Source organism: Simochromis diagramma, unplaced genomic scaffold (assembly GCF_900408965.1).
Source record: "Simochromis diagramma unplaced genomic scaffold, fSimDia1.1 OVJJ01000685.1, whole genome shotgun sequence".
Classification (NCBI taxonomy): domain Eukaryota; kingdom Metazoa; phylum Chordata; class Actinopteri; order Cichliformes; family Cichlidae; genus Simochromis; species Simochromis diagramma.
This window is the reverse complement of record NW_024387477.1, coordinates 8,798,003-8,821,327: the sequence shown is the minus strand read 5'-3', so window position 1 is coordinate 8,821,327 and position 23,325 is coordinate 8,798,003. Positions and strand designations below refer to the sequence as shown.

At 40.1% G+C, this 23,325-nt stretch overlaps 3 protein-coding genes across 5 annotated transcripts; 2 read left to right on the top strand and 1 right to left on the bottom strand.

Moving 5' to 3' along the window:
* Positions 1-177: 177 nt before the first annotated feature.
* On the bottom strand, positions 178-4,140 carry atp5po (ATP synthase peripheral stalk subunit OSCP). Its single transcript, XM_040016556.1, has 7 exons — positions 4,059-4,140; positions 3,735-3,785; positions 3,540-3,650; positions 3,121-3,250; positions 1,310-1,422; positions 1,048-1,134; positions 178-432 (listed from the first exon to the last, which is right to left on the bottom strand). The coding sequence occupies exons 1-7, from the start codon at positions 4,083-4,085 to the stop codon at positions 322-324; spliced, it is 630 nt and encodes a 209-aa protein (XP_039872490.1). The 5' UTR covers positions 4,086-4,140; the 3' UTR covers positions 178-321.
* A 4,264-nt stretch (positions 4,141-8,404) lies between these two features.
* On the top strand, positions 8,405-12,673 carry LOC120724371 (serine/threonine-protein phosphatase 2A catalytic subunit alpha isoform-like). Of its 2 annotated transcripts, XM_040016552.1 has the most exons (8): positions 8,405-8,666; positions 9,093-9,302; positions 9,625-9,798; positions 9,884-9,973; positions 10,175-10,336; positions 10,451-10,569; positions 11,477-11,567; positions 12,470-12,673. In XM_040016552.1, exons 1-7 carry the CDS (start codon positions 8,565-8,567, stop codon positions 11,547-11,549), a joined length of 930 nt encoding a protein of 309 aa, XP_039872486.1. In that variant the 5' UTR covers positions 8,405-8,564; the 3' UTR covers positions 11,550-11,567; positions 12,470-12,673. The 2 variants fall into 2 exon arrangements, with proteins under 2 accessions (XP_039872486.1, XP_039872485.1); XM_040016551.1 differs by lacking the exon at positions 12,470-12,673 and having other exon boundaries at positions 8,406-8,666; positions 11,477-11,592.
* A 20-nt stretch (positions 12,674-12,693) lies between these two features.
* On the top strand, positions 12,694-22,771 carry sfxn1 (sideroflexin 1). Of its 2 annotated transcripts, none has more exons than XM_040016549.1 (11): positions 12,694-13,205; positions 15,268-15,437; positions 15,531-15,701; positions 16,004-16,102; positions 16,221-16,296; positions 16,566-16,651; positions 18,545-18,672; positions 18,759-18,808; positions 19,014-19,063; positions 21,136-21,183; positions 21,342-22,771. In XM_040016549.1, the coding sequence occupies exons 2-11, from the start codon at positions 15,274-15,276 to the stop codon at positions 21,436-21,438; spliced, it is 969 nt and encodes a 322-aa protein (XP_039872483.1). In that variant the 5' UTR covers positions 12,694-13,205; positions 15,268-15,273; the 3' UTR covers positions 21,439-22,771. The 2 variants fall into 2 exon arrangements, with proteins under 2 accessions (XP_039872483.1, XP_039872484.1); XM_040016550.1 differs by lacking the exon at positions 12,694-13,205 and adding an exon at positions 13,218-14,224.
* Positions 22,772-23,325: the final 554 nt, after the last annotated feature.

The window sequence follows — 23,325 nt, the reverse complement described above, 5'->3', positions numbered from 1 at the left end:
CCAAAATTGTATCAACAGCACAGCGGTAACTATGTAACTGGCACACTGTCTTGAACCAACTGTACATTTATTAAAATGTAGTAATGACAATGTATCAACTAATCTGGCCATGAGATCACTGGTCAGTATAATGGAAGCTGTGTATATGTGCTTTACAAAGACAACAAACATCAGCGATCGATTTTTTTTAGTTTTTATTAACATTTTAAGCACAAACACTGGATTTATAGGGCAACAACAGTGCTGGAACAGGTCAAAATCTACAATTTTCAAAGTTTCCCCTTCGCCAATGGTCATCTTTGCAAAATTAAGTCCACAGGACTAAGTTTCCTTGATGAGCTTGGTCAGCTTCTGGATCTTTGTTTTGGTGGACATGTCCACATACTTGTCTCCAATGCTGACGATCATGCCCCCCAGGATGGAAGGATCCGACTGTGAAGAGACAGGTCGATTGTTAGCCAACACATATGAACACGAGACTTCCCCTTACAAGACAATGATTTCTTGTTTCACAAGTTTCCATTTTTTAAATTTTATTTTATTTTTTTGGGGGGGAGGGGGGGGATTAAAATAGTGGATTGAGCCGCGTTTAAAATCTCTTTGATATACAATTAAAGGCTTTTGCAGAGGACACAATGGACATTGGTTTTTAATCTATGAACATTTTAACTTGTCAACATCTCAGAGCCTTGCGGGGAAAAAAAAGATGTAAGATGCTTTTCCATTTCCTGGAATTCACTATTTAAATGTTCATCTTACAGCCAATCATAATACAAACTCCTCTAGTTGATTATGTACATTTTTAAATTCGTATTTCTTTAACGCAAGTTTCCAGAAAATATTTGCTTAACTATGTAAATTATACAAATTGTTACATTTGTGCGCTTAAACATTATCTCACCAGTCTGAGATAAGACATGTTATGCAAGAAAATTAACTCCACATCTTAGAATTGACTAGTGCACAAAAAGAGTTTTCCCCTGAAGATAAAATTCATCAGTAAGATGGTTATGTGCAGATTTCTGGGACTGTGCATTAGAGTTGTACCTTTGTTTCCAGCTTGATAGTCTCACCCTTCTGAAGAAAGCCTTTAAGAGCTACTTTCAGCTCGGAGAGATTAGCTTCATCCAAAGGCTGCAATGGATAAACATTCATTATGAAGGTACAATATGTCTAAATCAATAATACTGCAATTGATAAAATAAATGATATATACAGCAGCAAATATTGCTTAAGTGATGTGACCTGTTTTCAGTATCTGAAAAAAAATAATGTATGAACATATCTTGCATATACACCCATTTCATACCTGCGCAGTAGTGACGGAGCAGATCACCTCTCCACGGTGTGCACTCATCATCTTGCTGAAAGCGTTAATAACATCCCCAGTTAAAGTAAGACGACCATTGTCAGCCAAAACATCTAAAGAGGGAGGAAAAAAAGACAATACATGTTTGAGCAAGATTCTCCACTTTTCTATCTGCTCAGAGCAAAGTGTAGCTTTTGTATTACATCAGTTTAAAGTAAACAGTGTGGGATTTTGCCAAGTTCTTCCTAGTAACACTTATTTACCCTTAATCAAATCAAAGTTTACATCTATAGCACATTAACACAACTCGGGCTACGTCCACACTAGCCCGGATAGATATGAAAACGGCGTTTTCGTCTATAAACGCTCCGCATCCACACTAGCATCTTCAGTCGTTTTCACAGAGTTGTGTGTCCACGTTGAAACGGCCGAAAACGCTTACGTTCCAGTCCTGCGCATGTGCAAAAGCAAGTGAGGATTAAAGAATTTGAAGAAAAGCTATCTGGAGCATGTACAAACTGATATTAATCTTTTTTAGGGTTGTCAAAATTGAGAGCAATCAAAACAACTGCTGTATAATGCCCTCCACTATCTTTGTTTAATTGGTCACATGACTGCATCACATGACTAAAATGCATCATCGTTTTAGAAAGTTTTCGAATGTCCACACTGCGACGGGACAGCTCCATTTTGAAATGTATGCGTTTTCAAAACACTGCGTTTTCCCTTGGGAAAGCGCCGTCCCAGTGTGGACGGGAGGCCAAAACGGAGAGAAAACGAAGTGTTTTCAAATGAAAACACATTAGTGTGGATGTAGCCTCAGTTGAATAAGTGCTGTACAGGCTATGCAACATAGACATAATAGTCACACAATCAACAACAAACATACACCAAAATACACAATACAACCATAAACCTCGATTAAAGGAGGAAAAAAATAATCAAACTGTCATATAAGTAAATAGGAATACAGAATAAAATTTGCACAATAAAAACCTGGGAAAACCTGCTCAACTTAGACTGTAAACCAGTGAGAATAACCAGTTTCTTTTTCATCAGCGTTTTAAAATGATGGAGCGTCTGGGCAGCTCTTATGTGAAAAGGTAGATTGTTTCACAGATTAGGAGCTGCACCTGAAAAGGTTCTGTTGCCTCTTCTCTTTTAAGCCTGGATCTAGGAATGTTCAAGAGCAGCTGGTCCGTAGACCCCATAAAACACAGCTTGTGAATGTGGTCCAAACCTTATGGCTGTTGTGTCAAAGTATTTTCATATACATGTTATTTTCTTATAATCAACATACTTCTAGCTGCTCTGTTTTTTCTCCAAGGGGGTTGCAACAGCAGATCTGTAATATGCAACTGAATTAATATACGAATGAGGATTGTAGTAAGGAAGCCTTGTTAGAGTGTTCAAATAGGGTCGAAAAGAGCTATGCAAAGAAAACACCCTTTAGGCTTCAGACCGATACTAAGCTTAACAAGATGGCTTTCTTTATGTTTTGATCAGAAAGAGGTTCCTAAACAATATTCAAACCAAATATGCCCAATTGGGCATTAAGAATAATGAACCATGTGAAATCTCAAGGACCTGCATGTATAAGTGCTGCAACCATCACACGACTACTTGCAACAGCATGTTCCTTACTTTGCGACCTTGGTAACATCATATCTGGAACGTGCTAGTGGACTGTTGTCTTTGAAAATGTAACAAAATTAGGTTCAAATGTATTGCATGTGTACACACCACACCACAAACACACACGATTAATGACACAGGGGTCCCAGCAGTAACACGGGTCTGTGATCACTCACTGATGAGGTTGACAGTGATGGGTGAAACCTTGGCCTTTGCAAGGGCATCGTTGAAGGTCTTCTGCTTGAGGCTGCGCTTCACATGAGGATTCATTACAACACTGTTCATTTTAGGGTCCTTGATCAGGGCCTGAAAAATAATGTGGCAGACAACAGCAAAAAAAAAAAAAAAAAAGTAAGTGAGTATTAGACGAAAGGTAGATGGTACCGAAACTGCTTGGATTATCAATATTTAATAATCAGGTCACTAATCTCATTATTAATTAAAAACCAAACAATATATTTAAACATCCTGCGATGTTATTTAAATATATCACAGTAATATGCACATAACCCTGTGATCAAATATTAAGTAAAGCATCATTTTCATCATTCAGTGGCAGCAACATTAAAAATAGTTTCCTTTTTTGTTGACTTACAGACACTTTTCCCAGCTCCTGCTCCACTTGGTCCAGTTTGTTCTGCTTACTGGCAGCTGAGAAGAGAGCAGTGGCATAACGGCCCTCCACTCCATACACCTGGATGGGAGGCTACAAGGACATTTACAGGGATAAGCTACCTTAACACCCTGTCACAAATTACTGAAAAAGGTTATTGCACTGCACGTCACTCACCTTAACCAGTTTGGCTGCAGGTCTGATCACAGACGTGCTGAACTGGCGTGCCTGCAAAATAATATTTGTATGAAAATTAAAGCCTGAGCTGATGAATTATTAGCCCGCTTTGCGCCGTTTACGTTTAACTCAGTTAGCTGGTTGGCTAACACATTAGCAGTCATTCAAGCGCAATGCCTCGTATGAATTCTTTTTGAAAGTTCAGTGCTCATTTCTGCTCAGCATAATTAATAAAACTCACCAAACAAGTTTTGGAAGATATGAAAACAAAACTGAGCCATATTATAAAGGTTAAAATTTAAAAGAGATAACTGAATGTCATACCTGCTGTCCTAGCATGAATGCTGCCATTTTCTCCTACAGCTGTCCAGAGTAGAACGACCGACTGCGCATGTGTACTTTAGAGGAAGGCGTCTTGCTGTGGGCAATGTAGTTCTTCCGGTGCAGTTCATCGTGAGTAAGAGTCCCCAAAACAAGAAGCTGTTACGGAATTAAACAAGTTTGTTTTGTTTGTTTATATTATGTGTAGTAATTAATATTTTAAGCTATAGTAAATGTATATACCATCAAGGAAGTCTTTTTTGAGTATTAGGTGAAATATAGCATACTTCTCTTAAGATTTAAAGTAGGCAATAGCAAACAATAAAATACTTGTTTCGGATATGCCTGGTCACATTAACAGGCTAAAACCAGAGACTGTACATTAAAGATGGACAAAGCCACCATAGAACCACCCACTTTGTCTACCTCTAAAAACAGCTGCATTAGATTGTTGAAAACAACATGATGTTTATTTTATAAATTAGTGTTGGGAGTATATGGAGATTGACTGATATTTGGAAACAACCTCAAGTGGTCATTTAATAAACTACAGTTGTTTCACTGCTTCACTTTTTTGCCCCAGATTTAGCTGCGTGACTAAAGGAAGAGGAAATTACTTAGAAAGTCTAACAACTAATTGGAACACAAAAACAGTGAGAAAAGGGAGCTGCTAGTTTTACATTTTAAAGCATACTTTGTGAGTTTAGTTATTTCTCATTAATTAGTGAATGCATTATATGAGTCCTATGAAGCCATTTTAATTTTAACATTTAAACAAGGTGACTCTATATGCTAAAATGCTGCATGGATAATTCCTTTTGTGTCACGCTACCTTCTTGCTTTTCTTTTAAGAAAGACTAAAAAAGCAGTTTATTCATTTTTGTTTTTCTGGTTAAAATGTAAAATATTTACTACTGGGGGAAAAGTATGGAGTCACCCCTCATTTATTTATGTTTTTCTCCAAAGAAGCCAGACTTGTAAACTTCGTATTAAGTTTTAAAACATTGTTGAACAGTAGTTCTCCAGGCTAACTGGAGGACTTTGAAAGTTTTTCTTTGTACATTGGCTGCTTTTTCACTCATTTTCAGTCCTTGACTTGAATCTGGACATTTTCTGAGGAAGCAAGATGTTTGTTAAGGTAGTTAAGAAATAAAAATATGAATCATTCAAGCATAAAAAGGCACCTAACTCAAGGAATGAACCAGTGTTGTGTCTAAACATAACAGAGAACTTACCAGAGAACCAATTTTAAATTGTGTGTTTAGCCAAAGTTAACACAGTTTGATAGAGTTAAAATAGCATTTTTGCACCAATTAGGTGATTACCAAAAAAGCATATCTTGGGATGGTGTCCTTAAAAATCTAAGGAAACCAGACAAGTGGAAGACAAAAAGAAGTGGGAAGCTTAATAAACTATCTACCTGATCTGACACCTGACTGGAGAGATGCATCTAGTCCTATATACATACTGTTCACTGAAGCCTCATCAGAAATGATTTCATTAGAAGGATGGCTGTCAAGTAGCCATTCTTCAGTAAGGGATACAGGAAAAAGGGATGAGCTATGTCACATTATACAAGAACTGGATTGAAACTCGGTGGCAACAGGTCTGATTGAGTGATGAATCCAAATCTGAAACTTTTGGTTCAAATCAGTATGTACAGAGGAGGTCAGAGAGAGAGGTTCAACAGTGAGTGTCTACAGCCATCTCTAAAACTATGGAGGCTCTTCTACGGTTTAGAGGTGTATTTCGGCCCGTGTTTCTTATCTTTGACAAAACTGATGGAGTTATGAATGCAGAAAAGTACCTTCAGATTTTGATCCACAATGCAATAACATCTGGAAAGCAGCTGACTGGCAACAACTTAATTTTTCAACATGACAATGATCCAAAACACTTTTTGCACATTTCAATAAATCACTGCATGTTTTTGACATGGTGGTTTGCGCAGTTATTTGACGGGAGCAGGGGCAGACCTACTGTGGTGGCATGGGGTGGAAGTTACCACCATAAAATAATCTCTTGCAATAACAATGTTGTTTATTAAAATAAAATAGCATTACCACTTTGAGCCTAGCTACAATGAACATTGAATATACATTATAAAACTGAATATATGGCATAGTGTTATCCCCTCCCCACCAATTAAAAATGAACGTAAGAATGAAGGTGAGTTTTATTAACCCTCTCAGGTCGATGGATGTGCAGGCGTGTCCAAATCACATGACTGATTAAAGATGACAGAGCAACAAGACGCAGCCACGCTGAGTCTCCATTTCAACTTGTGTTGAAATTGAATGGACTTCAAACTATATGTGTTGATAGGCCACAGAAAACCAGGGTCATCACATGTGATGCTTTTTTCTGAATACTACATTTAGTGCAGGAGGAAATGGTAAAAACTGTGATTTCTAAGAACACCGCTTGCAAGCATTATCTGTTTTCAAGCAAAACACAAAAAACAAGACAAAAATGCAACCCCTTTCCTGTTGTGCATCAATGCACCAATGTACCATGTTGACCAATCAGCATTCGGTTGATTAGGAACAGGGAACAGGTTTTGGGACTAACAGTGGCAAGAGAGAGTGAGTGAGAGAGAGACAGTAATATCCATAGCGAGCTTTGAGATGTGAGAGATTTGTGACATTTGGCATGTTTGGTGTGTAGTGTTGCTTTGTGTGTAAAACAATGAGGGCACTATGTGAATGCGACAGAGGCCACCAAAGGCAGACTGCAATGTGTCTCCAGCTGGATGTGCTCCTCTGTCTTGTGCTGGAAACAAAGCATTTTTTGGAGTAGCACAAATAATTTGTCACATCTTATTGTGATACCCTATTGTTCTTTAATTTTAGTTTTAGTAATAGTTTTAAACATTTGTACAAAAATGGCTCAGCCATTGGCTGCATTTTGGGGTATTTTTTTGCAAACTTTACTGTTTGCAAAAACCCCCAAAATGTTTTCCTACTTGGATTCTATGGGGTTTTTGTGTCATTTTAAATCGGTTGTGTTAATACAGTATGTTAAAATGAAAAAATAACTTTACATTTAGACATGCAAGATTGTGCTGAAAAGCATGATACCAAACAAGGCAAGATAAACAGTTGAAATATAGAGGTAAAATCACAAATAATAAAAAACGGCCAATTATACCCTGGACCCCAGAGGGTTAACCCAGTAAATATTTGGTAAAAAAAAACAAACAAAAAAACAAGTCTTCATGGCAGTTGGGATTTCTGACATCTTGTATAAATTAAAGCATATAAGAATTTGATTATTTAATAAAAAGAGTGTGAAAAGTTAAACTTGTATTTCTAACTGATCCACCTCATTTTGTGTAGCTTCTGGATTTTATACTTATGCTTATTTATTATATATGCTATACAGTGCATAAAATCAAAATAAAATTTTTTATGTAACTGAAATATGGGCTAAAGAAAGTCACAGACTATGTTTATATGAAATGTGCATACTTATAGCATTTGACGTATTATAACCATAAATAACACATATTACAGAATGTAACACCTGCACACAGGGGCGTTCGTGGCCTGTTTGGTGCCCTGGGCGAGCACTCCCTCAGCAAGAGTATGCAAATGGTCAACAAACAGCCATTATAATTCATCATACACTGACAATAGCAGACAAATCAACAATACACCTCTACCAATTAATGGCTAATTAATATTATGCTAAACACAGTCCAAAACATTCAATAAACCACATCAGTGTCATCTATCTGTCTACTGTTTACTATCATAGCCAAGTGGCTAACAAAGGTGGCTAACAAAGTTTTCCCAATCCCTACTAATGAGTGTTATCTTGTTTCAGGATACATAATACCTGCCTTTATCCAAAGACACATCTGCTTACCTGTATCTTTTGCTCATTTCTCCTCTTCTTTACTCTTTTTTTTCATAAACCAAGGACCTGATGGCTTTGACCTTTTCTTGTCCATCTTCCATCTCCAGTATTAACACCCAACCCCACAACAGAAACTAATAGACCTACACCTTGTATAGGTTTTTTTTCTGGGATTTCACACAACCCAGGAAACCCAGCCTTTACTCCCCGCAAAATGGGCAATAGAAAACCGATTGGTTCCCATGCAATCCCCAAAATGCGCTGGCATGATGTCGGGGCAGCATGGGTGCAAGCAACTTTTTTTTGCCGATGCCATGATGCCACCCCCGCCACAATGCCGCCCCGGGCAACCACCCATGTCGCCCATATCAAAAACCACCACTGCCTGCACATGTGTAAAGAAATGGCTGTGATTTTGCCACCCCGTTTGATTTCCATGCCACCCTAAGAAAATTTCTTATCCGCCCCTGGATAGGAGCACACCCGCGTGCGAGCACACGCACATGCACGCGCTAGCTGCGACTACACCAGAGCTCTCCAGTCAGTAGGACGTAGCGTAGCAGGGACACCGAAACGTAACGAAATAGCGAGATATTTTCCCGAGGAATTTTACAGCTGGTCGGCTCGCTAGCTGACGGCAAAGCAGGCATGGACGACAAGTCATTCACCAAGGAGCTGGACGGATGGATCGAACAACTGAACGAGTGCAAGCAGCTGACAGAGAATCAGGTCAAAGTCCTCTGCGAAAAGGTGAGGTTTACCAGGCGACTTAATATTAGTACCCCACATTATTAGCTTTCCGCAGTGCTAGCCGACGCTTAGCCCGTACAGCCCCCCCCGAATGGCTCCTTTAATAGAAATATTGCCTGGACTCAGACGTTATTGCATGTGGCCTTACAGGAGCACACCATTTGACTGTAGCTGCATGCTGTGGATTTCTAAGACAAGCCGAGAAGATGGAGGGGGGATGCCTGCGAATGTTTTCCCTACCTACGCCCACTGCTTGTCCTAAAGTGCACTTACAGAAGCACACAAGAAAACTCTTTAATAATCAGATTTTTTTTAAAAGCAGGAATATTGGAATCTGTCTTATTAATAACTTGTTTACTCCACAGGCTCCCAAACTGCACCACATTCTGGTACATGCTAACCTGTTTTCTTGGTTCTCATGCGTAGGCCAAGGAGATCTTGACAAAAGAGTCCAATGTGCAGGAGGTGAGATGCCCAGTGACAGTGTGTGGAGATGTCCACGGACAGTTTCACGACCTGATGGAGCTGTTTAAGATTGGAGGGAAATCTCCGGACACTAATTACCTCTTCATGGGAGATTATGTTGACAGAGGCTACTATTCTGTGGAGACTGTTACACTTCTGGTTTCTCTTAAGGTATTTCAAAAAAAGTAATCTTAACATCGATATGGACTTAAATTTTTTAATGAAGTAAAACTGTGCAGATCTGCAAATTTTGGTATTGATGCAATTTCAAGTAAACAAAGAGCCAGTATTACTGATACGTTTAGTGTATAAAGGCATCTTATTGAGGGGAGAGCAGCGTGTCATGATTTTTGAGATGAATGTTTATAAATTTACTGACCTTAGAGGATAGAAGCAAAGTATCCATCCTGTTGTGCTAGTTTCGATCTGATACCCGTATCAATATTTGGATTGATGCACCAAACCTCTATTACAAATGTGTTTTTCTTCGTAGGTAAGGTTCCGCGAACGGATCACAATTCTCAGAGGGAACCACGAGAGCAGACAGATCACGCAGGTGTACGGTTTTTACGACGAGTGCTTGAGGAAATATGGAAATGCCAACGTTTGGAAGTACTTTACAGATCTGTTTGATTATCTTCCCCTTACCGCGCTGGTAGATAACCAGGTAATGTTGTGTTTTCAGACCCAACCTGAAGGACAGGTGCACTGAGCTGTTATGTGTTGTTTATTTCATATTTCTTATTTGAAAGATATTCTGCCTACATGGAGGATTATCCCCATCAATAGATACATTGGAACACATCCGAGCGCTGGATCGCCTGCAGGAGGTTCCTCATGAGGTAAACACAGATTACGTAAATGCTTTTTAGAGATGTTTAGAGATTAATTTAGGAAATATCCCAGCTGACTGCTTTAGTGTAAGCATACGCATTCAAGAAAGTTCACCATGGAGTCTGTAGGTAATCACTGTATGCTAACTCTGTTCTTTTTACTGAATAGAAATTGCACTAAACAACACTGGCGTTCCCTTCACCTTTCAGGGTCCAATGTGTGACTTGTTATGGTCAGATCCTGATGACCGCGGTGGCTGGGGCATATCACCACGCGGTGCTGGCTACACTTTCGGGCAGGACATTTCTGAGACATTCAACCACGCAAACGGCCTCACTTTGGTTTCAAGAGCCCACCAGCTGGTTATGGAGGTACTCTGACTTTGTTTGTGTACTACAAGTAATTCTGTTTTTTTCTTCGTCAGATGTACCCTTCACAGTCAGTGGCTATAAAATAGCTAACATGAAGCTGATGTCTTGATTTAGGGTTATAACTGGTGCCACGACCGCAATGTAGTGACGATCTTCAGTGCACCAAACTATTGCTATCGTTGTGGAAACCAGGCAGCAATCATGGAGCTTGATGACACGTTGAAATACTCCTTGTAAGTAAAGTTTGTCATGTCTAATAATGCAAACATATCTTTTTGCAATGAGGGGGGGGATGCTACATACAAAGTTCAACAAAGCCAGTCTTTCATTACTTTAGCTGGCTCAGCAACACCTGGTTATCAACTTTCGCTGTTAAGTCACCCCTTATGTCATATGACTCTTCTTCCTCACAAAATGATCCCCGTGAGTGCTACCTACTTCAGTCATCGATGCTATCAGATGATAATGATAAAGTGGTGATGACTAGTCTATAAAGAACATAATCTAGCAATTTAGTGCACAGAGCATTAAAATAAACATTTTAATTCAAGTTAATAATTTTATGGCTGAGTGCAGTCTCAGTGCTGCTGTCTGTTCATTTCTAAGGTGATGGGTGCACATTAGAGCTCTAACACTTTAAACTGGATCCATTTAAGCATTAAAGGTTACTGTCTCATAGCCTAATGAAGGAGACGGGGAAATCTCTTTAGTTTGTTGGCAGATCAAATTAATTAAATTAATGTTATTCATTGAACGAATATTCCTGGTGTGCATTCTGGATTCAGCATAAACAATTACATGTACATTACTGTGGTAATGCATCGGGAATGTTTGCACTTCATTCAGTGGTTTTAGTTTAACAGCAGTTTAACAATCTATAATAAACTTACTGTAAATAAAAGAGTCAGGGAAAATGTGCCACTTTCAGCCGATAGAACATAAATTGTTCTCGACCAGGCTGAGCATTCAGCATAGGTTACCATGGTGATTTAGCCAGGCTACCTTTGTGACACAGAAACTCTTGACTTTAAAGTTGACATAGCTGGCTAAACAATTAATCTCACTTTGCAGACTTAAATAAATAAACCTTATTATTCAGTCTATGAGATGACGAGGAGCCCTGCCCTTTGTTTGTTTTAGCCTACAGTTTGACCCTGCACCACGCAGAGGAGAGCCCCACGTGACGCGGCGTACGCCGGACTATTTCCTGTAAAGATCACTGCTGAGAACGGTAATGGGCTGCACAGAGGCTTGGGGAAAAGAAGCATTCAATCCCTCTCCCCTGAAAATGTGTGCCATAATTACAATAAAATGGAAACTGTAACGTCTAGATGAACACCACCGTCCTTTTAACTCCTTCCTCTCTGTGCATGATGTTTTAATTGCTAGAAATGATTGCTACTTTGAACAATACTGTCATAATACCTGCTGGATTGTCAGGAAACATGAATGAACTAACGCTGAGAATAACGACTAGATGTTGATAAGCAGAGTGTGTCGCCACATACAGTATATACGCTGCATCTTTCACTCGGCATGGCCTCAAACAAAAGGTTGCAGTGCATACAATGTGAACTCTTTTCTTTTTGTAACCGAAGCGAAAGTGCTTATTTTGTGAGATGATAGAAACGAGTATGTTCTCTTTGCACTTTTGTATTTGATTTTTATCACATGGCACTGACAAACTTTGTTCTTTTTATATCCCGTTATAGTGTAAGTAGTTCTCTTTCTGCTGTCTCATATCCCATACGGAAAAGATATATATAAATCTTATAAAGTTTGTATCTGTCTTGTGTGAAACTTGTATGAAAAGCATATAAGAGTGAAAACAGATATAAGATCCCTTGAAAAGTTATATAATGAAACTTGTATGTTTTGGATACTTACTAAAACAATGTATGAAAGTAATGAGAAAGTGGCCACTTTCATGAGTAATCACATATAAGTTTTTACTATTTCTTTTCCATATGGGATGGGAGTTAATGTATTTCATTTAACTAGGCAATACTGCTACAAATGACATCAGATGTAAAATAAATAAAAATAATAATATAACTTAATGTTTTGCACTCACAGCTATAAAAAAAAATTAAAACTGGAGTTGCTGTGTCATTTATTTCCCCTTTTGTACAGCTTATGACATTATTCCCGAGGAGTGACCACTAGATGGAAACAAGACACCCAAAATCGGTGCAGGTGATCAGCTCAGACACTGATAATGAGCTTTATTGTGAGTGGACTATTTGCAGTAAACTGGTCATTTTAACATCTGTTTTTCTTGTTTATTTAATTTCTAAAACAGGATTTTTGCACAGTTTTTTTTTAACATGGAAAAAGGTAGGACATTGTTTGCAGCATGATGTTTTACTTTTATTTTTTATTATGCATTTCTGATATTAACCAAATAACCTCTCGTTTGCTTTAATTTTCATGCACATGTCATGGACCACTATTAATATCCGCTTATTACACGTGCATGTGTGGAAATCCTCCGAAGTTTTAACAGATATTACTGATTTACTGCCTGTAAAATCAATGTAGCGATAGTTCACAGAGCACCGGCGGATGTAGTGCTGAAAATAAAAGCATGATTTAAAGGATTTGGCGGATTGCAGCTCAGTTTCTCCCCTCAAACTGCTGATCACAGCTCCTGCTGCTTTGCGTAAGATCGGATCAACACTGCGTGTTTTTCCCTGTCATTATAAGATGTTTTTCCCTAGTAAGAAGCGAGGCAGGGCTTTTATTTTGTCGGTGAAGCCCCTCGCGGTTCCTGTGCGCCCTCCGGCGGAGCTGACACTGCTGCATTGAAAATTAGCTGGCCGCAGCCTTTCAGGGACTCCTCTTGCGGACCTCCGGAGACCACAGTGCAGTAAGTAACCTGTGCTCGTTTTCCAAAACGGACCGACAGTTTTGTGCCGTGTGCGCTTTGTGTGTCCGACGTGTCAAGCAGTGATCAGACAGCTTTTTGCTCCTTGGGATCCCACTGCTCGTGTGTGGATGTGGCAGGCTGATACTAGTTGAATCTGGGGCGCACAGCTGGACAATTAACGGGCTGGACAGATGTAGTGGCTAATTTGCCATTTTTAAAACGGTCGCACCTTGATTTTCATTGTTTTGGGGGAAGATTTTGGCGCCTTTTTTTTTCTTCAGATCACAGAAACACCTCCAGTTACAGTCCAGATTTAACTGGTCTACGTCGGGTTGGACAACAAACCGTATCCATGCAGGGGGCATGTTAGTACCCTGCGACCACGCACACAGAGCGGCGTTTTGTATTATAGCACATACCAGGCTGATACAGGGGTTAAAATATGTGGGATACATAACAATTGATTGTAAGGAGTTGTTGTGAATTGCAGGTTAATGTGTAGCCACGCAGGCCGCCGTTGATTGGCTGAGACTGAGGGCAGAACCAGCTGTGCGTTTATGGATCAAAGGCCGTGTCGGTACAAACTTCACTCCTTTCACAGCGCATTTATTACTGATTTGGCATCATATTATTCACCCTAACTCGGGGGTTTGAGGCCAGGAAGTGCCCTTTAATCTCTTTCCAGCAGTAACTTTGTGTCTTATTGGGCCACTGAAGGCTTTTTGACATCTCGTGAGAACCCCCGTTGAGTTTAATTCAATTTAAAGCTACAGCATGCTTTCTGTACTGCACCGATTTCTTATTTAATGCCGATCCAGCAGCCATGCTTCAGTTCGAGTTCATTGCTGCTGCATGCCTTCTCACAGTTGTTCATCTGAGGCAAAGAACAAATCCAGATCAAGCTGGGTTGGAACAGCATGCTGCATGCACATCCACAAAAAAAACCCCATCCACTGGTGTTTTTCCATTGCAAGCCAGTTCTGTCTGCTTTCAGACTAATTAATATAATAAAGTTTTAGGTAAGTACCCAGTTACAGCAAATAAAGTCACAGACTTTACTCAGTTTGTAACATTTTGGTTAAAAATGCCACTTTCCCAGCTGTCCTACACATGCAGGGTGCTTTTCAGACTGGGAGTTGGTGTGTGTGCCCAGTTGCAATTTGGTGTTTCGCAGTTCTCCTGTTAGGTCAGCCCTCACTTAGCCACATTATGCTGAATTAGCAGCGTGGCAAAAGGAGCATTGTGCTCCGCCAGTCCTCCCTTGCTGACTTTTGTCTGCAAGAGAAATGAAGCCCGAAGGGGAGCTAACTCCTCTGCTAAGAGCTGGAGCAGGGCCCTGGATTCCTGGAATAGTTTCGGCCAGTTTCCGGAAAACATTGTAAATGTGAAAAGGAGCTTTAGTTCAGTGTTATTATTTCATAATTACTTCACAAGAAGGTTCATAGAAATGCTTTGACCTGTTCGTCCTGCCTTTTCATGTGAGGCATTAACTCAGACTTGAGACTGCTCTGAACACTAGTAAAAAAAAATTCTCTTTTGGGGTCTGTATGATGTCATCCACATGCACCTGCTGTTCAGACCTTCTGTTTGCAAGGGGAAGCCAATGAGAAGTTGGGCTGAAGGGAGTGAAAACATGTAGAAGGTGGTATTAAGTGGGTTGTGTACCAATCAGATTGTTGGTGAATTAATTTCCAGCTTCTCCGGTCCACATGTTGACACATCCTTGGAAAAGGTACTGAACGTCGAGTTGCCCGAGATGCATTAATCAGAGTGTGTGCGAGAATGTTTGAAAGCACTTTGGCATAGTACATGTCTGTGTGTGTGATTGAGTGAATGGGACTTGTGGTAGAAACCACTTTGAAGGTTCAAATATAGCAGAGACACGGTAGCAGTCCATCCATCTATTTTATCAATGCCCAAGATTATTTCAAACTGTGACTCATGCACAGCCACTCTGCTGTAGTCCAGGAATATAAGTGTGGAAACGAAAACGACTATGATAAGTATTACCATGTGCAAAATCGGATACATTTATTGCACCTGTAACATTTTGTTTCCCCAGATAAAAATGGCAGCCGAGCTATCCACTTCCATAAACATCAAGGAGCCCCGCTGGGACCAGAGCACATTTGTGGGTCGGGCTAAACATTTCTTCACCGTCACAGATCCCAGGAACATTCTCCTGACAAACGAACAACTAGCACACGCGCACAAAATCATCACCGATTACAGGTAACCAGCCCGCCCAGTTTTTCAGAAACAGGCTGTAAACTCACTGCCGGTGTAAAACGAGAAATATGATTTTACACGCTCGCTGTCTTGCAGGGAAGGTATAGTCTCTCCAGGGCTGACGGAGGATGAACTGTGGAGAGCCAAGTATGTTTTTGACTCAGCTTTCCATCCCGACACTGGAGAGAAGATGATCCTGATAGGCCGCATGTCGGCACAGGTTCCAATGAACATGACGATCACTGGATGCATGATGACATTTTATAAGTAAGATCATGTGCGAGTTAATTGTCAGACTGTCACAGCCACACCCAGGCCTATTATAGCTTCTTTTTAAGCAGCAGAGCATGTCATCGAGGGAAATTCACACATGCTGGTTTAAATTTTGCTGCTAAAGTTTCACAGGGCTGGTGTAGTGCATGCAGCATCGCTGTTTTTGCTTATAGAAGGAGCCAGTGTTATTGGTGCTTGTTGGGATGATGGCATTCCCACACAGGAGAGTACAAATATCTGTTTCCACCCAGTAATGCACATTTTTAATGATTTAAAACTGTATTTTCAATTTACAGGACAACTCCTGCTGTGCTGTTCTGGCAGTGGATCAATCAGTCTTTCAACGCAATAGTGAATTACACCAACAGGAGTGGTGACGCTCCCATAACCGTCGGGTAAGAGGCAGCTGCTTTGGCGCTGATGCCGGCACATATTAACCCCTTAATTTAACAGTGCTGGTGTGGACGGTGGTTTTTGTTTGTGTGACGTGACCGGTGCCTCTTTTGTTCGCAGTCAGCTTGGCACAGCTTATGTGTCTGCCACCACGGGGGCAGTTGCCACCGCTCTAGGACTAAATGCACTAACAAAGGTATCAGTTCATCTAACCCCATCCTACATCTCCTATTAATGCTTTGACTTCAGACATGTGGGTGTGCTGGTATGAAGTTAGCCACACATGAATTGTTTCTCACTGAAAGCCCATGTTGTTTAGAGCATCACGCTCAGTAATCATGTTGTCATGCGAGCTTTTATTTGGACTTTGCGGCAGAAAGGCCTTTCTGTAAAGCATCTGAAATATTGGTGTGAATTCTTCAAGCTATGTTTACATCTGAGCTTCCTCCTTTCCTCCCGCTGCAGCACGTTTCACCGCTGATCGGACGGTTTGTTCCATTTGCTGCTGTAGCTGCTGCTAACTGTATCAACATCCCGCTGATGCGACAAAGGTAAAGATCACTGATCTGTCCATCTGTCCATCCACTCTTAATGCAATATTTATACTAAAGATTCGCTCGGTCTCAAAGATGAACTGATTAGAGTCAGTGTCATACCTCCGGTACAGGAGGAGCGACACACTGGCTTGATGACATTATTTAAATCGTCCTGAGTTCTCCTAACTGCAGTACTTTTGTGCTATAATGAACTGACAACTTGAGAAGAGCAGAGAAGTTTCATGTGTGTTAATAGTGTCAAACTCCAAGTTGGTTACGAACCATGACCAGAATATCAAGTTACTGAACCCTGGGCTCAGCTTGTTTTGATGTTCTGATGATTTGTTTTCCTTTCTTCAATGTCATAAAGGAATAGTTATAAATGGAGAACACTGCACCTTAGTGAAATGATAATGAATAATCAAGCAGTCAGAGCTGTTTCATGTTTTTATAAGGACAATGCTATTTTGATTGTCTCTCCCTCTATCTGTTGCTCTTTTTCACAGTGCTGCTCCTGGATGGGTATTAAAACAGTAATTAATGCCCAGAAAGCTTTTCTCTGGAAACGCACACATTTGGGATGTCTCTAATTGTAAAAGGCATCGTTAAAACATCTTTTTTTTCTCTTTTTTGGAAAAAAAATAATAATGCAGGGAAAGCAGAAATATTTCCTGGATGCTTGCAGCAGGTGGTTCACTGATAAGGGCCCGCATGGATTCTTTATTTGGATTCAATCAGAGTTTCAGATTATAAATCCACTGTGATTGTGAGGTGCTGCTACTTGGGTGTCACCCTGCTTTAACGTCTCAGCAACTTCAAACTTAAGAGCCATTTATTTTCTTTCCTTCTGAATATGTAGAACAGGAAATGGGAATTTTCCTTAAACTTTCAGATTCCATTTTTGTCATTTGATATCTCGACTTCTCCTTGTTTCCTTTGTTTTGGAAGTTCTGTATGCAGGATAGTTAGCTGAGTTTGGGAGTGACTGCTAATCTCGGTAGCGCAGGGGAGAAACTACTACTACTGCACTACTGTATTCTACCAATGATATCATTTTGTTATGATAAAAAAATCAAATGCTTTTGAAAATATGATTTCAAGATATAAAGTTTAAGAAAATAAAATTCTGTTAAGCTTTTGGGGCTTTTGCGTCTTGCATGGCCTCCTCTACACCATTGGATAATCAGGTCCAGACTTTACTATAGAACTGTTAACATGTTCTCAGTTTAAGAGACATGACTTTGAGTGATATTTTTTGGTATTTTTTGGATAGGAAAGTCTTTTAAGATCATAATTCATGCGGAGTATCTGTAAGCAGTAGGTAGAAGGCTACTGATGGAAAACCTAATGTGCTGTCGTGCAGACAAAGGTGCTAAGAAGTGCAAAAAGGTTACTGATATAAATGCTAATAAGCAACTAGTTAATGACTGAAAATGTGTAGTTTACTATAAGGTGTCATTGTTCTGTGTTTTCAGGTCATACACTCAGATTTCCATACTTTAATGAAATCTTAAATATTTGTCTGCTCATTGCTGTTTCTGATGTATTACTATGAAGAACAGGGAGTTCGTCCATCTGTGTGAGGAGTCCCCGTGATATGATAAATTCATACATGTACTGTTCATGGTTTACAGCATGCAGTGAAACTGCATTCAGTGTTTTCACTTTTATAAGAAAACTTCAGTTGTTTTCATGAAAAACAGGTTTCCTGACATTTAATTTATCGAAGTAAGATGCATTACACAGCCCCTTCCTCCACTTTATTTCCCAGCTGTTGCTGTATTTCATTTCAGTTTCCAGGTTCTTCAGCAGGAGCTCTTGTGCATTTCCATGCATATTATTCAGAGCATTCAGCATTCACAATCATCTATCTCCAGAACTGTTACCAGTTTTGCTTGTTGTCTTCAGAGAGCTTCAGCATGGTATACCTATAACGGATGAAAATGACAACAGGTTAGGAGAGTCATCAAAGGCTGCGCAGCAGGCCATCTCTCAGGTTGTGGTTTCCAGGATTCTCATGGCTTCTCCGGGAATGGGTATGGAAGTGTTTTCTCACTTTAACATCTGGCTTCAGATATTATTATTAATTTCAGAAATAAAATCAGTTTTCCTCTCTTTTCAGCTATTCCCCCATTTTTAATGAACCATTTGGAAAAGAAGGCCTTTCTGAGGGTAAGCACACGCCTGAATTAAGACAAAATATGAGAAATGCATTTGTTGCATTAAATGTCAGCGAGTTAGACGATCATTAACTGCCTAGCTCCTTTTTATGATCACATATTAGAGAGACCAAAAGCCCCGAGTGCATGAGGCCGCTCTCGGATTCTCTGCCGCTTTTGTGCCTCTCACTCATTTTTTTCTGCCTGGCCTTTTTCAGAGGTTCCCATGGATGAATGCACCTATTCAAGTCAGCCTGGTGGGATTCTGGTGAGTTGCCAGAGATAGTTCACCTGATACGTTCACTATCATGTGCCGTCTTCTTTTTACTACAAACACCCCACAATCATAACATAAGATCACACTGATGATAAATGCTTCCATTTACAGTGTAGCGTAATGCCCCTAATAAAATGCCCTCATAAAATTTGTTAGCTCAGTGGATAACGATATGAAGATGCTTTAGCCTGTGTGTGGCTCAATAACTTAATTATTTTTTTACATGAAACTGAATCTGCTGCTTCCTTTTTTTTCTTTAATGATGACTCGCACATCATCACCCAGCTTTTCACTTTGTGCTTCCTACTCGGCGTTGCCTCACGAGCCCTCGGTGCGACCAGTTAAAGTCTTGTGCAACTCACATGACTGTGATCAGGACCACATTCTGCAAGCTAATCCACAAAAATGGGGAAGCAGGCTCCTTTTAGGAGAACGCTAATCCACACACTTCCACAATGTGTAATGGAAGTTTACTTATATGCTTCATTACTTAAATAATGTGCAGATGTTTCTGCACCCACAAGGATGAAATTACAGTACACCTGGTGTTTATCAGTGCTTCAACAGTGCTTTGTGCTTTTGGTTTGCAGGTAGTGTATATGCCCTCCATTTATGCCGACTTTCTTCTCATTGGCTGCCCCTCGTAAATTGAAGGTGTGACATCACCTGTTAGTTTCTAGAGTCCCATTTCGAAGCTTCGAGATGAACGTTTTTGTCGCTGCCATCTTGCTCGCCAGAAAATGGATGTGCCCCTAAAGAAGTGATTGATCCCATAAACTCAGCAGTGTTCACAGAGGTCAAGAATGAAAGCTTTTCATGGAGATTTCTATAATCAGAGCTATCGCCATCTGGTGGCCTTCTGATAGAGTGCAGGTTTAAAGCTCTTCCCCCCTCCCTGTGATGTTATAGATCAGGGGTCTCAAACTTAAATGACCGGTGGGCCGCTGCTGCCGCCGTCATCTCATTGGAGGGCCACTTTAGTGTTCAAGTAGTAAAAAAAAACAACAACGAACCAAACAAGAAAACACCCACAAATATTGTCTTGTTTTTTTTTTTTTTTAAATTTCAAATACTTTTGCCCCCCTAGGCTGTTATAAGTTATAGGTGGACAGATTGATCAAAATACAAATAATTTCAGTACCAGCACTGGTATTAGTATCACACTGATATCAGTATCTCCCCTCAATAAGCTCCCGATAAATGGACATTTACATCATTTTTTGAAATGATAACCTTGTTTTATAGAAGCCTCCACCATCACAGCAGTGTGTCTGTGTAAATGTGTGAGTTTATTTAAACAGTTTGGTCCATTCTTCTCTACAGCGTTGCTTCAGTTCATTCAGGTTTGCAGGCATTCATTAATGCCACAATGTCACAGTATTTCAGTCAGACTCTGACTCGGCCATTGCACCTTTTTTCTGTGCTCGGGATTATCGTCCTGTCACATGACTTTCATGACTTTCACATGACTCTAGAACACTTTGGTATACAGATGCGTTCACTGTTAACTCAGTGACTGCAGGCTTTCTACAACCTGATGCTGCAAAACAGGCTCTCCAAATCATCAGCCCTCCACCATCCTCCCTGACAGTTGGTATCAGGTGTGCTGGTATGTTGTGGTTGAGTTGCTCCAGAAAGCTTGAGGTTTGTTCAGATGCAACTTTGCAAACTTAAGCTACCATGTTCTTTTTAAAGAGAACGGGCTTTTTCCTGGAAACCTGTCCAAAGACACCATACCCGTTCAGTCTTTTTCTAATTGTGCTGTCATGAACTTCTTAAATTCAACATGTTGACTGAGGCCTACAGAGTCTGAGACATAGTTCTTGGGGGGCTTTTGTTACCCCTCATCTATACTAAGCTGATGGGGCATTGTTATCACCTGGCCAGGCGGTGTGGACACGTAAGTTTGCAAATGCGATAACTTGAGAACCAAGCAACATAAGAGCTTTAAATTGATACCATAGGTGTATCTACTAAAAATCTCTAAGTTTGAATCTCGGTGAGCTCGAGAGGCCTTTAATTTAAAACACGTGAGCTCATCATTTCCGTTTCTTGTTTTTCAGCCTCGTGTTTGCCACACCACTCTGTTGTGCTTTATTCCCTCAGAAAAGGTGAGTGAACCATTTTGAAGTTATTAGTAGTAAATCATCTTATTATTATGTGAATATATGCATGAGTCTTTTTCTGCCCAAAAGGATGCATTACATGCCTACATTGTATGCATTTGACCCATTAACCCCTTTTATTTGTTTTTTGCCCTCTAATCCAGCTCTATGTCAGTCAGCCGCTTGGAGCCGGAGCTGCAGGAGAAAATCCGTGCCAACCACCCAGGAGTGGAGAGGGTTTACTTCAACAAAGGGCTATGAGTGTGTGCAACCCCCCCCCATCACCGCCCAACCTCATCCGAACACTGCCATAACACAGCTGCAGGCTCGCTCCTCACGTCTCTGCCAGCTCTCCTCATTCAGTGTGCCAAAGTTAAGTTTTTCTCTCCTCACCTCCACCGATCCAGATGGATATCTGAGGACTCCCCCTCGCTGTCAGCCTCTTTGTAATGAGCTGTTCACGTTTGTCAGTGATTGTAGATTTTACTGAAACTGCTGAAGATGTTCTCCAAGCGGGATTAAAAGTTTGATGTTTATCTCGACAGATGTTTAGTGGCCCATCGTAAGGTTTTCTTCTGTGCCATATGTTTTTATTACTTTAATGTCTGTGACTTGTTGATCTTATGTTGCCATGAAACCACTGTCACATCTGTCTGCCCGGCGGTTTTTCTTTTTTCTGGTCTTTATTCTGACTAGTCAGATCTGATTACATTTGCCAAATCTGTACTTTTTAAACCTCTGTCAAGGATTTCAACCTCCTGGTATTCACTTTAACTCACCTGCCAAATGAGTGATACTAAACAAGCCTTCTCCAGGGATACACCCTTTAAAATGGGATGTTATAATAGGCCAGCACGGTGCTATTTCATGTCTGAATAATCAGTGTTTATTGTTCTATTTATTCTAATTGCCAGACAGGTGTGAACAAACCACTCTCTGGCTTGTTGAAAAGTATTCTTCTGCCTCTTTAGTGACACAGAGGCTGTGTTCAGGAACACTGACAATAAATGTTAAATTCATATCAATCATTTCAGAAAAAAACACGCTGGTTCTCACTTCTACCAAGCCCAATTCTAGTATGAGAGATCTAATAACAACACAAGGTGGCAGAAGTGTTTTTACATCGTTATATGCATTTAGAGTGTCAGATATAGATGTTATAGATGTTATAGACTTCTCATGGATGCTATTTGTCAACGCCACACCTAAATGGTTCATCTCGCTAACACTCTGCCTGCTTTGAAAACTTCAAACAGTAACACATTTCGAGTCCGGTGAGTTTGAGGAATGCACAAACTCCCAGCCAAAAAGATATCTGAAGCAAAGACCTCCAGCGCCCCTTTTTACTTTATCTGCACCTCAGTCATATCTGCACATGCCATGACCAAGTTCAAGCCAAGCGAGCTGATAAAGCAGGTAGATTTTACGCTCTGTACTTTTGTTCTGCAGTCAGGATTCAGATAACGCGTGTTTGGACACAGTTGATTAACCTGTTGTGTCTAAAAGAATGTGTCTGTAAACTGTTGTAAACTCGCTTTCGGTGCCAGGCCAAGCGCATCACCGGACATTTTTAAAATCACGAGTGGGAGAAAAAAAAAGAACAAAGATTAACTCAAAGCAACAAAACTCACCTTTAACCCAACTCAAATGTGTTTCTGGAACCCAGCGTGCATTCAACAAACATTAAATGCTTTTGAAATATTTACAGACTCCTTCCCATATGATGTAATTTTTTGTGAGGTGTTTTTAAATGTTTAAACTCTGTAATCTCTTTGAATTTATCGCTGTAAAATTACAATTCTAGATTTTCAGTGTTTTCAGAGAGACGCCCTGGAGCTCTCTCCAGTTTATTTGAAGTGAAATTTGTTATTCTCGTGTTCATGGTGACTGAATGTAGCACTTTCCAATTCCAGCTGTTTGCAGTGTGTCTAGAAAAGCACAATGTTGTAGCAGATTTCCAAATGCTGCACATTTTTAGAACCACACTGATTTCAGTCCGTGCTTGATCAGTTAACTCTAACAATTAAGAAAATTCAATTTACCAAATCAAATGAAATTTCAACACAGCCAAAGCGAGACGAATCAACTCGAGAGGAAGTCATTTATAGCTCGCATTAATAATTTTTAAAATACTGTGACAAAGAATGT

What these genes read in the sequence shown, in the direction of transcription:
- sfxn1 (XM_040016549.1), top strand. Translation starts at nt 15,274, where the DNA reads ATGGCAGCCGAGCTATCCACTTCCATAAACATCAAGGAGCCCCGCTGG. An exon ending in TGCATGATGACATTTTATAA is followed by an intron (nt 15,702 to 16,003) that starts GTAAGATCATGT and finishes TTCAATTTACAG; the next exon opens with GACAACTCCTGCTGTGCTGT. An exon ending in GACGCTCCCATAACCGTCGG is followed by an intron (nt 16,103 to 16,220) that starts GTAAGAGGCAGC and finishes TTTTGTTCGCAG; the next exon opens with TCAGCTTGGCACAGCTTATG.
- atp5po (XM_040016556.1), bottom strand. Translation starts at nt 4,085, where the DNA reads ATGGCAGCATTCATGCTAGGACAGCAG. An exon ending in CTGCAGCCAAACTGGTTAAG is followed by an intron (nt 3,651 to 3,734) that starts GTGAGTGACGTG and finishes ATGTCCTTGTAG; the next exon opens with CCTCCCATCCAGGTGTATGG. An exon ending in CTATCAAGCTGGAAACAAAG is followed by an intron (nt 433 to 1,047) that starts GTACAACTCTAA and finishes GTCTCTTCACAG; the next exon opens with TCGGATCCTTCCATCCTGGG.
- LOC120724371 (XM_040016552.1), top strand. Translation starts at nt 8,565, where the DNA reads ATGGACGACAAGTCATTCACCAAGGAGCTGGACGGATGGATCGAACAA. An exon ending in TCAAAGTCCTCTGCGAAAAG is followed by an intron (nt 8,667 to 9,092) that starts GTGAGGTTTACC and finishes TCTCATGCGTAG; the next exon opens with GCCAAGGAGATCTTGACAAA. An exon ending in TGCAGGAGGTTCCTCATGAG is followed by an intron (nt 9,974 to 10,174) that starts GTAAACACAGAT and finishes TTCACCTTTCAG; the next exon opens with GGTCCAATGTGTGACTTGTT.